General features: G+C 42.5%; 1 protein-coding gene across 1 annotated transcript in view; it reads left to right on the forward strand.

The window, feature by feature from the left end:
- The window catches only part of pde11a (phosphodiesterase 11a), a 400,690-nt gene that overhangs the window by 229,751 nt on the left and 156,141 nt on the right, over positions 1-14,798 (forward strand). Inside the window, exons 6-8 of the mRNA XM_078552024.1 lie at positions 9,126-9,258; positions 13,524-13,599; positions 14,624-14,691. Coding sequence (XP_078408150.1) covers positions 9,126-9,258; positions 13,524-13,599; positions 14,624-14,691 — 277 coding nt within the window. The remainder of the gene's footprint in view (positions 1-9,125; positions 9,259-13,523; positions 13,600-14,623; positions 14,692-14,798) is intronic.

Below are 14,798 nucleotides of genomic sequence, written 5' to 3' on the forward strand. Positions count from 1 at the left end.
AATAGTTACATCTAAACTGTACAGAAGCAAACAACTGGTGAAGATGCCTAAAAAGTAGGTGGGATCTATTTTTTTTAATAAGGATATTCTTACTGATCACTTGGGAGCTACAGTGCTCTATTAAGCTGATATCTGATCAGTAAAATGGTCAGTGCCATTATAGCCTTTTGACAGGTGGAGGGGAAAAAAAACATGCATCTGGATATACAGTCCAAAGCCATGCAAGAGTGTGATAAGGCTGAGTAGGATACAACATCTGCACACTATTAGACCTGCTAGCAGGCTGTTAGGCCTCCATAAGGTCCTGATTTGAACAACAGAACTACAGCTGTTGGCACTTCAATTCCATCTTTTTTAAGCAAGAGCAGAAGAGCTGTTGTAACCCTATCTCATTATTACATATAATTCAAAATATCTAGAGAATCCTAGGAGTTAAACATTGCAGCCTCACATCTGCCTATAGAGCTCTTCCCTGAGAGCATCATTGCCAAGAATGATGTATTTTGCATACAGAAGTTCAAATGCAGAATTTTCCTGTATTGCTGTAGCATATATGAGGAAAATCATTGTCCTGTCCAAGGTATCTCAGCCCAATATTTCCAAGATTGCTATTATTAAGGGTATGATTCATGAGAGATCGGTCCTTATTACTACTATCATCATCTGTTGTTACAGCAAGATCTATCTATCTATCGATCGATCGATCTATCGGTCAGTCTGTCTGTCTACCTCTCTGCCTGTCTCTTTGTCTGTCTACCTGTGGATCTACCTGTAGATCTATGGGCTGAATCTTCCACGGAGTGGCAATCACTGTTGGATTGCCACTCTGCTCCTATTTACTTACCCTGAACTGGAGCTCCACATTTCTCACCCAGACTTCTGAACTGGGCCTCCTGAGAAATGTGGAGTGTACCCACTCCTCAAGGCCTTCCCTCATAGTCCAGGAACGGCAGGGGGATCCAAGCCATGCCCACTTTTTATGGCACCAGCTGCCATATTCTGTTAAGTTTTAATGTCGCAAAAGCCACTTTGACATGGATAGAAGGTAAGTGTGTAGGTAGGTGGGTGAGGGGATAGGATGACAGTTGGGTGGGTGAGGGGTTAGGATGGAAAGTAAGTGGATGAGGGCATAGGGTGGCAGGTAGGTGGGTGAGGGGATAGGGTGATGGGTAGGTTGGTGAGGAGTTAGGGTGGCGGGTAGGTGGATGAGGGGGTAGATGGCAGATGGGTGGGTGAGGGGGTAGGGTGGAAATTATGTGGGTGAGGGGATAGGGTGGCTGATGGGTGGTTGAGAGGCTAGGGTGTATCAGAGGATAAAGGGGATAGTTGGGGGAATCAGGGTAGTCAGGTGGGGGTAGTTGTGGGGTTCAGGGTTATAGTTGGGGGTAGCCAGGAGGGTATGGCGGGTTGGGGATGGTTGGGGGCGGGGTAGTGGGGGTTCTGAGGCGGTAGTCAGAGGTGAGGGGCTAGTCAGGGGTGGGAGTTTCTTTGGGAGTGGGGGTGTAATCAGTGATTGATGGGGTAGTCAGGTCTGGGGAAGGAGTTGCGGGGTCTGGGGGTAGTCGCGGGGTTAGGGGTGTAGTCATGGTGTCCAGTGGGGAATCAGGACATCAGTACAATAGTTACCCAGGAGTTAGGACTCATTTTAATCCTTCTAACTTCTTTTGGGTAACTATTCTGTTAAGTGAGTCGGAACCATACAAAGTCTCCGACTCTAACTCAGAGTTTGAAGGGTTCCAGACACAGGGTAATTGACCAATGGAATTTGAAACTTCCCGGGCAATTCCCATGCAGTGCTTATGTTGGGACTTTCAAGGGGACCCAGCACATCTTTCGGGTTACCTCCGGGGTACGGCCATCCAAAGTGCAGGAGAGTTGGGGGAAAGGAAGCTATGCTCCTTTTTTACGGCACTAGTTGCCACAGAGCGGGTAAGTTCAAAGGTCCAGCCGCTTTGAGAAGCCAAGGGTTAGGGAAGTGGGTAGGATGATGGTGTCAGAGTCAGGAGGGTAGTCATGGGGATAAGGATAGTCGGGGGTGGGGGTTAGTCAGTGGATCTCATGGGCGGCCTGGAGGGTAGTCAGGAGATCCAGTGGGGGTTCGGAGGGGGGTGCTCATTGTCAATACTATAGTTACCCAGGAGTTAGAAGTGGTTTTAATTCTTCTAACTTTTCCAGGGTAACTATTCTGGTAGTACAGGTGAAACCGTCCAAAGCCTGTGATTTGAATCAGAGTATCAGATGGTTCCCAGTGCAGAGTAATTGCCCAATGGAAGTTTGAACTTTCCAGGCAATTGCCATGCAATTTTCAGGTGGGAACTTTGGGGGAGGGGGTCACCCAGAGCATCTTTGGGATACCTCCTGGGTACAACTCCCCAGAGATTGGGAGTTATAGACCATTATACTATAGGAATTATTTTGTGCAACAGAGTATCTTGATACATTTCATGAAATGAAGCATCACACTCCCCACAAGATGGTCTCTGACTGGTAAAGTATGTAAAGAAGCAACTGAATCAATACAACAGGCTGTTTGATTCTCCCTGTTGTCCCTGCATATACAAATATAAACAATCCAATTGGAGAACCACATTTTCACACACCTACTGCCAAGAATTGTCTGGTGAGAGACAACAGGATCAATTCTAAACCTCCGAGATTGACATTGATGGGGCAGTAACAACCTCAAAATTGGGGAAGTAGCTTTACGCTGGCAGCCAAAATGTCTGCCTGTTTCAGATGCTGGTATGCCAGATGCATTTGATATCCGAATTGGGTCCGATAAGATCTTGATTGCCATTTTAAGATTGAGGTAGTCAGACAGCCCAAGGTGTATGCTCCAAATTGTTTCAGATGATTGAACCAAAAATACCATGGAAAGGTAAATTTTAAATTATTTTTATGGCTCTACCAGGCCCCACATAATGTACCACAGGCCTAGGCTTGTCCCCCCGCCCTTGGCCTTGCCTCTCCTCCCTCTTCAAGGACCTACCTGCAGCTGCCGACATCATCCCAGCCGTGGACATAAACTATGAGCTGCCTTGTGACACCCATTTAGCATCCGCAGTTCACCAGTCATATTCCAAATGATGGCAGCCCCTTCTTTGTGGGAACTGCTGGGCATCTGAGCACTCCACTGGTCTGCCATCTTCTCCTACAATCTACACCAATGTTATCCTCAGTAAGCACTATAGTAGCATAAATCCATTGTATAGTGATAGCACAAATATTGAATGGTATTAGTATATACCATGCTCAATAGATGTACCTACTGACAACAAACAGCAGAGAAAGACTCAGTAATGCATTTCTGAAGTGAAGTAATAACATTTCAATGATGTTCCTTCTAATGGGTCTCTCTAACTTGTTGACTTGGGTTAATGTTAAATTGTAATGAGGCTGGTTGATTTGTAGATACCAAAGCAGTACTTTGGAGAAAGCAGTAAGTAATTCCAACGAGGCAAGTTGATGGTCTTATATTGCATTGACCTTCACACTTATAATTACATTCATAAATCTGAACTTGTCAGCTAATCTTTTTAGGAGTGTCCTTGTGCTGCACTTAAGCTAAAAATTATTAACATTGAGAGAAGTGGGCCAGTGTAGAAAATGTATGTTTGTTTGTTGAGTATATTATGAAACTGTGACAGCCAGACTTTAGAATTCTTCACCTTGATGAGATTAACTGCTTCAGATTCTTAAAAGTTCTGTTCACTTAACAAATTTAAATGTAAATTGCAGATGTTAAACTCAGCACAATCAGGATAGATGTGGCGAGGGGTAATAAAGAGAAGCATCAATTTTGACTCCTGCCACCAATGATGGCATCATTACCATCAGCTTTAGGTGAGATTAAGTGTTGAGGTTTGTAAATAAGGCCCAGGAGATAAAATCTGTCAAATTGACCACTCCAGTGGGCCAAATTGTTGCCGCCTTCGGCCCTTGTAGTCCTAACCCCTCCCTCAAGTTGAAATTTTTCCTTAAATTACTAGATTCCTATTGTCATAATGGAAGAATAGAATAACCTATATAGCCTTTTAGAAAGGACAACAAAAAGACTTGCATTTATATAGTGCCTTTCATTACATCAGGATGCCCCAAAGTGCTTTACAGCCAACGAAATACTATTGAAGTTTGTTTTTTATTCATCCATGGGATGTGGGCACTGCTGGTAAAACCAGCATTTATTGCCCAGCCCTAATTGTTCTTGAGAAGTGGTGAAGTTTGAACCTCTGCAGTCCATGTGGTGCAGGCTCACCCACAGTGCTGGTAGGTAGTGAGTTCCAGGTTTTTGACCCAGCGATGATGAAGGAACAGTGATATATTTCCAAGTCTGTCAGATTCTTTCAGGTCGATGGGTGTCTCGCCCACCAGTTGGAGAACTGGCAGGCAACCCCTGTCAGTTCCATGGGGGTGGCCCAGTGAAATCAAGTGCCCTTCAGGCACTTAAGTGGCCACTGCTGGGCCTTTTCCACTATTGGGTTCAGATGCAAAGGCATGGGTGGCTTTCTGTGGTCTTCCCGATGCCAAGTCCTTTAATCAGGCACAGAGTGACTGAAGAATATGTGGCTTTCCAGGGGTGCGGGAAAGCCATGTGGTTCTTATTTAATCACTGAGCCACTATTAAATTGTGCTGAGCTCAGGCATAATGGGTGTCAATTGGCTCATTGACATCCCACCGCCAGCGGCCGGGAATCCCGGGTCAGCCTTAATCAGGGGAGGTTTTGCTGCCATTGGAAGACTGACGTGGGGCCCCTTCTGCAATTAAGGCCGCCGTGTTTTCTGCTTCCGCAGCAGGCTGCATTAAATCCAGCCCAGTGTGTGACTTGGACGGGAGCTGGAAGGTGGTTATGTACCCAAGCACCTGCTGCCCTTGTATTTCAAGGCAGAAGAAATCTCAGGATTGAGTAGGGCTGTCGAAGCAGCCTTGGGGAGTTGCTGTGGCACATCTTGTAGATGGTACATGCATCAGTGTGCACTGTTGGTGGGGTAAATGCTGGCTGTTTTAATTTGGATGTCGAGCTTCTTGAGTGTTGTTGGAGCTGTACTCATGCAGGTGTGGCAGGTTTTCCATCACATTCCTGATTTGTGTCTTGTAAGATAGCAGAAAATCTCTGGAGACTCAGGAGCTGAGTCACTGGTCATAGAATACTCAGCCTCTGACCTCCTACTGTAGTCAAAGTATTTATTTGGCTGGTCTAGTTAAGTTTCTGGTCAAGCAACTCACAGGATTTTGATGGTGGGGTATTCAGCAATAGTAATTTTTAAAAATTCTTTCATGGGATTTGGGCATAACTGGTTAGGCCAGTATTTATTTCCCACCCCTATTTGCCCTTGAGAAGGTGGTGGTGAGCTGCCTTCTTGAACCACTGCAGTCCATGTGGTGTAGGTACACTCACAGTGCTGTTTGGAGGGAGTTCCAGGATTTTGACTCGGCGACAATGAAGGAACGGCGACATATTTCCAAGTCAGGATGTTGTGTGACTTGGAGGGGAACTTCCAGGTGATGGTGTTCCCTTGTGTCTCCTCCTTGTTGGTGGGGGTTGTGGGTTTGGAAGGTGCTTTCGAAGGAGCCATGATGAGTTGGTGCAGTATATGTTGTAGATGGTACACATGACTGCCACTGTGCGTCGTTGGTGTGGTAGATAGGGTACCAATCAAATGGTTGGTGTTGAGCTTCTTGAGTATTATTGGAGCTACACTCACCCAAGCAAGTATAGAGTGTTCCATCACACTCCTGACTTGTGTCTTGTAAATGGCAGACAGGCTTTAGGGTGTCAGAAGGTGAGTTACTCACCGTAGAATTGCCAGCCTCTGATGTGCTCTTGTAGCCACAGTATTTATATGGTTGGTCCAATTCAGTTTCTGGTCAATAGTAACCCCCCCACCCCCCACCCCACCCCCGACCCCCCCAGGATGTTGGTAGTGGGGGATTCAGCAATGGTAATGCCATTCAATGTCAAGGGGAGATTGTTGGATTCTCTCTTGATGGAGATGGTCATTGCCTGGCACTTGTGTGGTACGAATGCAACTTGCCACTTGTCAGCCCAAGCCTAGATATTGTCCAGGCCTTGCGGCATTTAGGCATGGACTGCTTCAGTATCTGAGGAGTCTCGAATGGTGCTGAACATTATGCAATCGTTAGCGAACATCTCCACTTCTGTCCTTATGATGGAAGGAAGGTCATTGATGAAGCAGCTGAAGATGGTTGGGCCAAGGACACTATTCTGAGGAACTTCTGCAGTGATGTCCTGGAGCTGAGATGACTGACCTCCAACAATTACAACTATCTTCCTTTGTGCTCGGTATGAATCCAACCAGCGGAGAGCTTTCCCTCTGAATCCCATTGACTCCCGTTTTGCTAGGGCTCCTTGATGCCACACTCGGTCAAATGCTGCCTTAAAATCTGTGACGAACACTTTAATCATAGAAAATGGTTCACCTTCAAGGACCAACAACAATGCAAGAACTCTGATTGCCTTTACTGGACGAGACATCCATTTACAAGAAAAGGGAATTAAGCAGTTTAAAGAAGCTGGAAACCTCTTGACCCTGGTGGACTGTGTACAAAAGGGGTCACATGGTAGTTTATGGCTCTGGGGAAAAAAAACATGCCTGGAACTGTGTTTAAAAGTTGGTTTTGGTTTTGCTTTGAGAAGAAGGACCAACTGTTTGTGAAGGAAGACAGCAGCCTTTTTGCATTCCAGAGCCAGTCCGCAGCTGTAAGTGATTATAAGCTGCTTCTAAGTTGCTATATGTGCTGGAATTAAGCACCTCCAGGTGGTCTTCGAGTCTGCCTGAAAAGCAGTGCAAGAGTCATTGATTGTTTAACAGATCTGCGCTGAGAGACAAAACTGCATAACCTGGACGTCATTTCAAGGACTTGAAAATCTTTCCTTTTCCCTTGAACCATTGACATTTAACCTTTGGCAAAATTCCTCTATTTTTATTTATTTTTTGGTATATGCGTGCGTGTGTCACTTAGGATATCTTGAAAGAGTAATTGGTATACTTTCATATTTCATACTGTATGTTAATAAGCTTTGCCTTTCTATTTGACAAGACTGGTTTTATAATAAACTAACAAATTTGTTGTTTATGGAAAGAAGCCTGGTTAAAGTCACTTTTATTCTGGGTAACAGTAGTGAAGGTAAGCAATTGGCCATTTTGGTGAGTGAATCAAGCTTTTAAACTAATGGTATGATCTGTGGAGTAGTGGGGCTAGTCAAACTACTCACTCCTCCCATCCCAGTCTTAGCATATCAAGGGCAGCCAATCTCACCTCATCTCTTAAGTTCAGCTCTTTTGTCCATGTTTGGACCAATGAAGTCAGGTGCTGAGTGGTCCTGGCGGAACTCAAACTGAGCGTCAGTGAGCAGGTTATTGCTGACTAAGTGCCACTTAATAGCACTGTCGCCGACCCCTTCCAGACTTTGCTGATGATCGAGAGTATACTGATGGGGCAGTAATGGCTGTATTGGATTTGGCCTGCTATTTGAGTTCAGGACATACCTGGGCAATTTTTCACATTTCCAGTGTTGTAGTTGCACTGGGGCAGCTTGGCTAGATGTGCCTAATGTCTAAAGGTAATGCCTTTGAATGGCAACAGGAGGTGGTTAGACTCTCTTGTTGGAGATGGTCTTTGCTTGGCACTTGTGTGCCATGAATATTACTTGCCATTTATCAGCTCAAGCTTGAATGTTGTCCAGGGGCAGCATTTCCACCTCGGCGGGCGGCCGCGCGCCCAACCCACTCGGGCGTGAGTGACACACTATGATGCCGGGCGAGCATCCCAACGTCAACGTGCAGCTGTGTGGTAGTTCGGTCGGCATGCACACATGGGAATTGGCAGCATGCCCACTGACAATTAGAAGGCCTATTAAGGCCATTAAAGCATTAATTAAGTTAAATTTTTCACTACCCGTCTAACCTTACAGTTGGTGAGCAGCGGAAAGGTCAAATGGCCTTTGCACTTTTTAGGAAATCTCATTCACAGGCGGGATGAGGTTTCCAACAGCAAATAAAAATAAAATAAAAAATATTACATCTCATTCATAACATGCCCCTGCTCGTGTGACAGAGTCACAGGAGGGGCCATGTTTTTTAACATTTAAAAATTCTTTATTTTTGTTTTTCAGAACTCTTCATGTGAGGCAGCTCTGTGCCTAAGGGAGCTTTTCCAGAGCGCATGCGCAAGGTTCCCCGCTCGCCCTCCTCCCCCATCCCCCACGCAAGCAGTGCTGAGCTCTGTAGCACACGTTTCATGCTGGGCGGGCCTTAATTGGCCCTCAGCATGAAATCGCAGTCTGACCCCGATCGCAGGTGGCGGTCGGCTTCCCGAACACCCCTGCCCTCCCTCCACCGAGCCTGCCTGACAAGGGCATAATTCTGCCCCAGGTCTTGCTGTGTGCGGTCATGCATTGCTTCTTATCCAAGGAATTGCAAATGGAACTGAACACTGCAATCGTTAGTGGACAACCCTACTTCAAACCTTATGGTGGAGAGAGTGCCATTGATGATTCAGCTGGAGATGGTTGAGCCTAGCATTCTTCCCTGAGGAACTCCTGCAGCGATGTCCTGGGGCTGGGTGCTTGGTCTCCACCAACCACAATGAGCTTTCTTTGCGCTAGGTATGACTCCAATCAATGAAGAGCTTCCCTCCTGATTCTCCTTGACTTCAATTTTATGAGACCTCCTTGATGCCTTGCTCACTCAAATGCTGCCTTGATGTCAAGGGCAGTCACTCTCAGTCTACCTCTGCAATTCAGCTCTTTTTGGACTAAGGTTTATGGTCTCTGTTTGGACCAAGACTGTAATGAAGCCTGGAAATGATTGGTCTTGGAAGAACTGAAACTGAGCATGGGTGAGCAGGTATTGGTGAGTAAGTGATAACGCTGTCAGCGACACTTTCCATCACTTTGGTGATGAAGAGTGCTTTTAAAGTGTAGTTGTAATTTGGTTATATATAGGAAATGAGTAGATTAAATGCACTGTAAACTCTCTTACTATTTAATTGGGAGAGTAAAATGTCTGTCTAATTTGGCCAATTTAACAGTAAAACAGTTTAAATTAAGTGATATGTGTGTTGGTGAGTTTAGAGTAATTGTGTCTTTTATGTTCCTCAAAAGCTCTAAAGACAGCATAGAAAAATCATCATATTCAGATTGGCTAATTAACAACAGCATTGCTGAGCTTGTAGCTTCAACAGGTCTCCCAGTGAACATCAGTGATGCATATCAAGATCCACGGTTCGATGCTGAAGTGAGTATCCCTTCAAACTAGGTCTCAACATCACTGTACAAATTCTCGTGTTTTAAGGGAGTTACTTCTGTGAGGTGCTGTTCCCTTTTACAGCATATTTGCTGGATGCTGATCTCTGTGATGCTACTGGGTTCCACTGTTTAAGACCCAATCACTATAGAGTACATTGGAGAATCTTCCTGTATTTAGAAGGGTACAAAGATGGAACCTGAATACAGATTTGCTAGACCTACATTTTCATGGGTGGCTTGCCTGAATATCAAGTTAAACTAAGGAGTGCAATTGATAAGTGGGGGGACTTGTCATCTGTCATCCTGTAATGTAAAATCATCTGAAGTTGTAACAGCAGTGATGTCAGCTTAGTGTTACAGAATTAATACAGGTCCTCTGTGATAATTCCATATTTATTAAAAACATGTTACTAAAATATTTTGAAAAACAATCTAAATAAAGAAGCCCATTAAAATCCTTTCGGAATGCTTCAAAATAAACATTATTTTAAAGATCATAATGGGTATGATAACTTTAGTTGTATGCTCAATGGCAAAGACTTCTCAAAAATCCAACCTTTCAATCTTTATCTTATAGACACAATAGCTGGTAATATTCACATTATAGGATTAAACAGAAGAGTTTTCCCCCTGAAATGAAGCAACCTGCTGGTGTATTCCTAGTTTTTCAGTGACAGAAGAATAACTATTGTAGGCCATGTGACTTAAGCTAACATCTATGTATCACGTTTATTCAAAGTTAAAATTAAATAGCAAAAGAACACTCAGCACATTCTACTAAATTAGAACTTCTATCCCCCATGAACCCCACCACTGCCCCCCCCCAAACATGTGCTCATCAAGATGAGCAATGTTTACACTGAAGAATGGAACTCTTCCTGTTCAGCCATTCAGTGATACCACCAAGTGCTCCTAGGTCAGATATATCATAATATCATAATACAATAAAGCTTCCTCTATTGTCTGAACATACTGTGGCCTCAAGCTGAGAAGAGCACCCTCTGCTGCATCAGTGTGACATTTTTTGCATTTCACACCTGCCATCCTGTGGCACCTGAGTGAGACTGCCAATTAATACCAGTTTTGTGTTAAAGCCCATCCCACAAGCAACTGGATTGAAATTTCCCCAGATAATTCTGTACAAAACCTTTACAGATAGCAGACAGAGAAGACTTTCCATCAACCTGGGCTGCATCTGAACCTGAAAAAAGAATAACTTGCATTTTATAACACTTCTCATGACCTCAGAATGCTTCAAAGCGCATTACAGCCAGTAAATTACTTTTAAAGTGTAGTCACTGTTAATGCAATGAAACGTAGCAGTCAATTTGTGCACTGCAAGGTTTCACAAACCGTAATGAAATAATGGCCAAATGATTTGTTGGTGATGGTGGTTGGGGGGTAAATCTTGGCCAAGACAACAGGCGAACTCCCCTTGCTCTCCTTTGAATAGTGACATGAGATTTTTTATATCCACCTAAGGGAGTAAATGCTACTTAGAAATAATAGGCCTGTGTCTAACCCACTATGCCACACAGTTTACAACATTTAGCTTCCACTTCCTTAGTTCACAAAGTGCAGGTTGAATATCCTCTATCCATACATCTGAAAAATGAACACATCTAAAAACCAAACTTTTTTTTGAACAGCTATGCGGTTAATTTATGTGGTAAAGTGGAGTGCTATGTACCTTTAAGAGAATCGACCACATGACTGTGTCAACCAATCGCTATACAGCATGGGCTACTTTGGTAACTGTGTCTAGGGCTGGAGGTGATTGAAAAAGCACACATGGTGTCAGTGATCTGCTCTTAGTTCCAATAAACCACCAGTGTTTATACTGCAGGTGTAGTTGGAAAATGGAGAAACAACCTAGTATTTGCAGACTATAGCTAACGTAGGCTTAGTATGGTAATATAAGTAGGCCTAGGTCTACAATATGTACGCTAAATTCGAAAACCGAAAATGCCTGAAACCTGAAACACAACTGGCCTGAAGGGTTTCGGATAAAAGATATTTGACCTGTAATATAACGCACAACATTTCACAAACTCAACTAATAACCCTAAACCTGCACCAGTACTTGATAAGCTTATATGTGAACTGAGACTACCCCATGAAGCCTTCATGTATTCATTTATACAACAACCAAACCAGAAGAGCTGAATACCTGGCAGGAGGCTGCCAAACATATTTCTAATATGGAGTTGTCAATGAGTTCCTCATGATGAGATAATGTTGTAGGTATTTGCTGCTCATCAGCCAAAAGATACAATAATACCTGGCTGACATTAGTTTGACAGTTTCATAATAGACACTAAACTCAAATCAATTCACACCTAATTCCAAGTACCTTTTATATTAAATTGACTAATTTCAGAAGCCTATTTCCACAGAATCTATAGGAAGATTTTCTAGAAATGAGCCTTGATCCTTCACAGGATTAACTTGGATACATTGCAGAAAGGGTTTAAAGACAATTCTATTTGCCTGTAACATGTCAAAACATCTACTTTTCTGTATATAAGTGCGCAAATACATGTTTCTGGTCTGTCACAATTGATTTGAATTCTGCCGTTTAAATTACCCTATGGGAATTTCTGGCTTGCAAGAAGTTCCTGTTTTAAAACAATTTTGTGTAGCTACCAAACAAAATTCTCTGACATTCAGATTGGAAGGAAAGCTACATTTATTAATTTGAGCCACTCATCTATTTAAAAAAATTATTCCTCCCGCCCATTGCTTCCTCTTGGTTTCTGCAGGACATGCATGGTTTGCAGCTGGGAGAACACATGGATGACTTGCTCCCAGCACCTATTAATGCTGCTCCCAACCAGAATTAGGAGATGTATGAGGGTGCATGTTACTTCAATAAAGGACTCAGCAGAAATGAGGAATAAAAGTCTCATAACGCTATGGTCGTAAACATTAGTGCAAAAAATTTTTAAAATTTACATTGCTTTATTTACAGAGTTCTGGAGAGATATTTGAATGTAGAAGTACTGTTAAATAAAAAGGCCATTATCAACTTAATTTTTCAAATTTCTTTTTCAAAAAATACAGCTCATTCAATTTTCTCTCTTCCCATCCTGAAAGCTGTGATTCATGCTGGGGTATAGTTCAGTGGGTGCTGATGCCATCTGATACCTTACAAAGTGGTCATTTGGCTTGTGTGAAACCAGACATTCCAAACAGGTTATTCGATTATGAGTGAAGAGGGGAAATCAGAGCTGATAAACCGCTTCCCATCTGCATGTATACAACTGGATAGTGAACAGGAGCAGAAAACCTGTCTGATTTATTTTTATTCAAGGACACCAAGGTCAATGAAATTAACTAAATCCCCACAAGCTGCAAGTTGAACATGGAGCCTTCTGTTCTGTATGGTTCAGTCATACACCGACCTTACCAACTCAATCAAACAAATGTTCAGCTGACTTTTTTAAAAAATATATATTTTTTGCCTTTCTTTATATATTAAATGGCTAGAAAGTAGAAATCACTGATTACTGTTAAAGAGGACAGACATCTGGAGCTTTAGTTTAGAATACCCAAGCACAAATAGCTAGTTATAAATTCCACTGATTGACAAGTCTATATGCAAAAGTATTCAAAAAATGTAGTCCCTGTTTTAGGATTCTCTGTTAAAATAAATGAGAATGTTGAACAATACAGCACGTTGCCTGGACAATATTATAGTTTTCATGATAAGCCCCTCCCTCCCCCATAAACTTACATGCAATAAAAAGGTGGCATATTGAGATCACAAATATTGTACATCACTGAGTGACATGACATATTTGTTCCTTAAAGCCATAAAGATGTTTTATTCTCTAGGTACTTTGCATCTTAATACCCCTAAATATAGAACATACAACAAACTGATGCAGTATTAATGTCACATTTATTACTGCTTGACCAAATAGTCATAATTCATAGCACATCTTTAAACGTGGGGAATGCATTTAACTATGTAGGTGCTGAGGTAATTTTATACTCATAATCTAACATGAAAACAGTTGAATAGTATTACTGCTTGCTTACTTAATGCTCACTTACTTTGCTTGGATTTGTACATGGATCAATTCTGATTAAGTGCCCCACTATCCAATCTATTAGTTGGTATCTTCAGAAAGTTTGTTGTCTGATTAACTTCTACTGTGAAGTAATTCTATCAGTACTCAATTAAGATTAAATTCTGACTTTTGATATCAAGTACACCATTTAAATTAACTTCTTTATTTTTGCGCCTAGGCTGATCAGATTTCTGGTTTCCATACCCGTTCAGTCCTTTGTGTACCAATATGGAACAGTGGCCATCAGATAATTGGTATGTGTTTAGTGATTCCTTTAATTCATTTTAAATTTACTTCAACATTTGATTTGATGAGTTTTCAAAACTAATATTTTCGAGCGGACAAGTAGCAAAGAAGAAAAACCTCTAGATGGGACAGGTGCAGAGTACATTCTAGCACTGCCTGTCATGCTGATTTCCCTCTTCCTTATGTGGGTCATTTCAGCAACTCTCAGCCAGGCTGTGTGGGTAGCAGGATGAAGTACTATACGAAAATTGGATATCCTTCCATGGAGAGGAAAGGAGAGAGAAAGGAAAAGCTAGCCCTGTTTTGGTTCCTTCTTCCTCCTTAATCACTCTTTCCACTAGTTGATGGTAGAGGACTACTGAGGACTGACCTACTTCCAGATTGTTCTATTCTATTTGATAGAAACACACGTGAGCCGATCAGCATATAATGAGAACCGATTAATCAAAACATAAACAGGGTAATAGAACAGTGTGTTGGAGCACCAATGATGCGTGCCATGGAGGGGTGGTGCCAGAGTTCACAACTTCTCCTGGAGATGCTGCCAGGTCACAAAGGAGACTCAGCCAAGCAGTATCCATGCACTTTCCACAGATTAAGCTAGAAAAAGCACCTTGCCCACTCGCATACATGATCAGTGAATGGTTTCAGAACCTATTGGTGAAGCCCTGTCAGCAGGTCCCAAGTGCAATCTCTCAGCAATGTATGGTGTCTATTACAAGGAAATGATAAAAAGAGGAAGGGAAGAAAATATGAACTCCTTTAAAGAGCAAGTATCATCAATCCTTTTTTTTAAAAAAAAATGAAAATAAAATAAAGTCTGCAAAAATATGAAAATATTCAAATCTGTTGCCTTAACGTTAAGATGATTTATCATCCAATTCAGTAACTCGGGTCAGGAACCGTCACGGGCAGGACGGAAAATTCGGTGAACCAACAAAAAGTCCATTGACTTTCAACAAGAATTTGGATGGGACCAGAAAATCCATTGCAGCTTATAAGGTTCATGAGTAACATTCATTTGACTTTCAGGTGTGGCACAGGTCCTCAATAGGCTTGATGGGAAACCCTTTGATGACGATGACCAGCGGCTGTTTGAGGTAAAGAAATCGGTTAATATTTTCTTATCGCGAGACCAACTAAGTATTTTGTAGCACAATAACTATACTGCCAACATTTCGATTTAAAACCAGAGAACTTCATTGAG

This window comes from Cetorhinus maximus, chromosome 11 (genome assembly GCF_964194155.1).
Source record: "Cetorhinus maximus chromosome 11, sCetMax3.hap1.1, whole genome shotgun sequence".
Taxonomy (NCBI): Eukaryota; Metazoa; Chordata; class Chondrichthyes; order Lamniformes; family Cetorhinidae; genus Cetorhinus; species Cetorhinus maximus.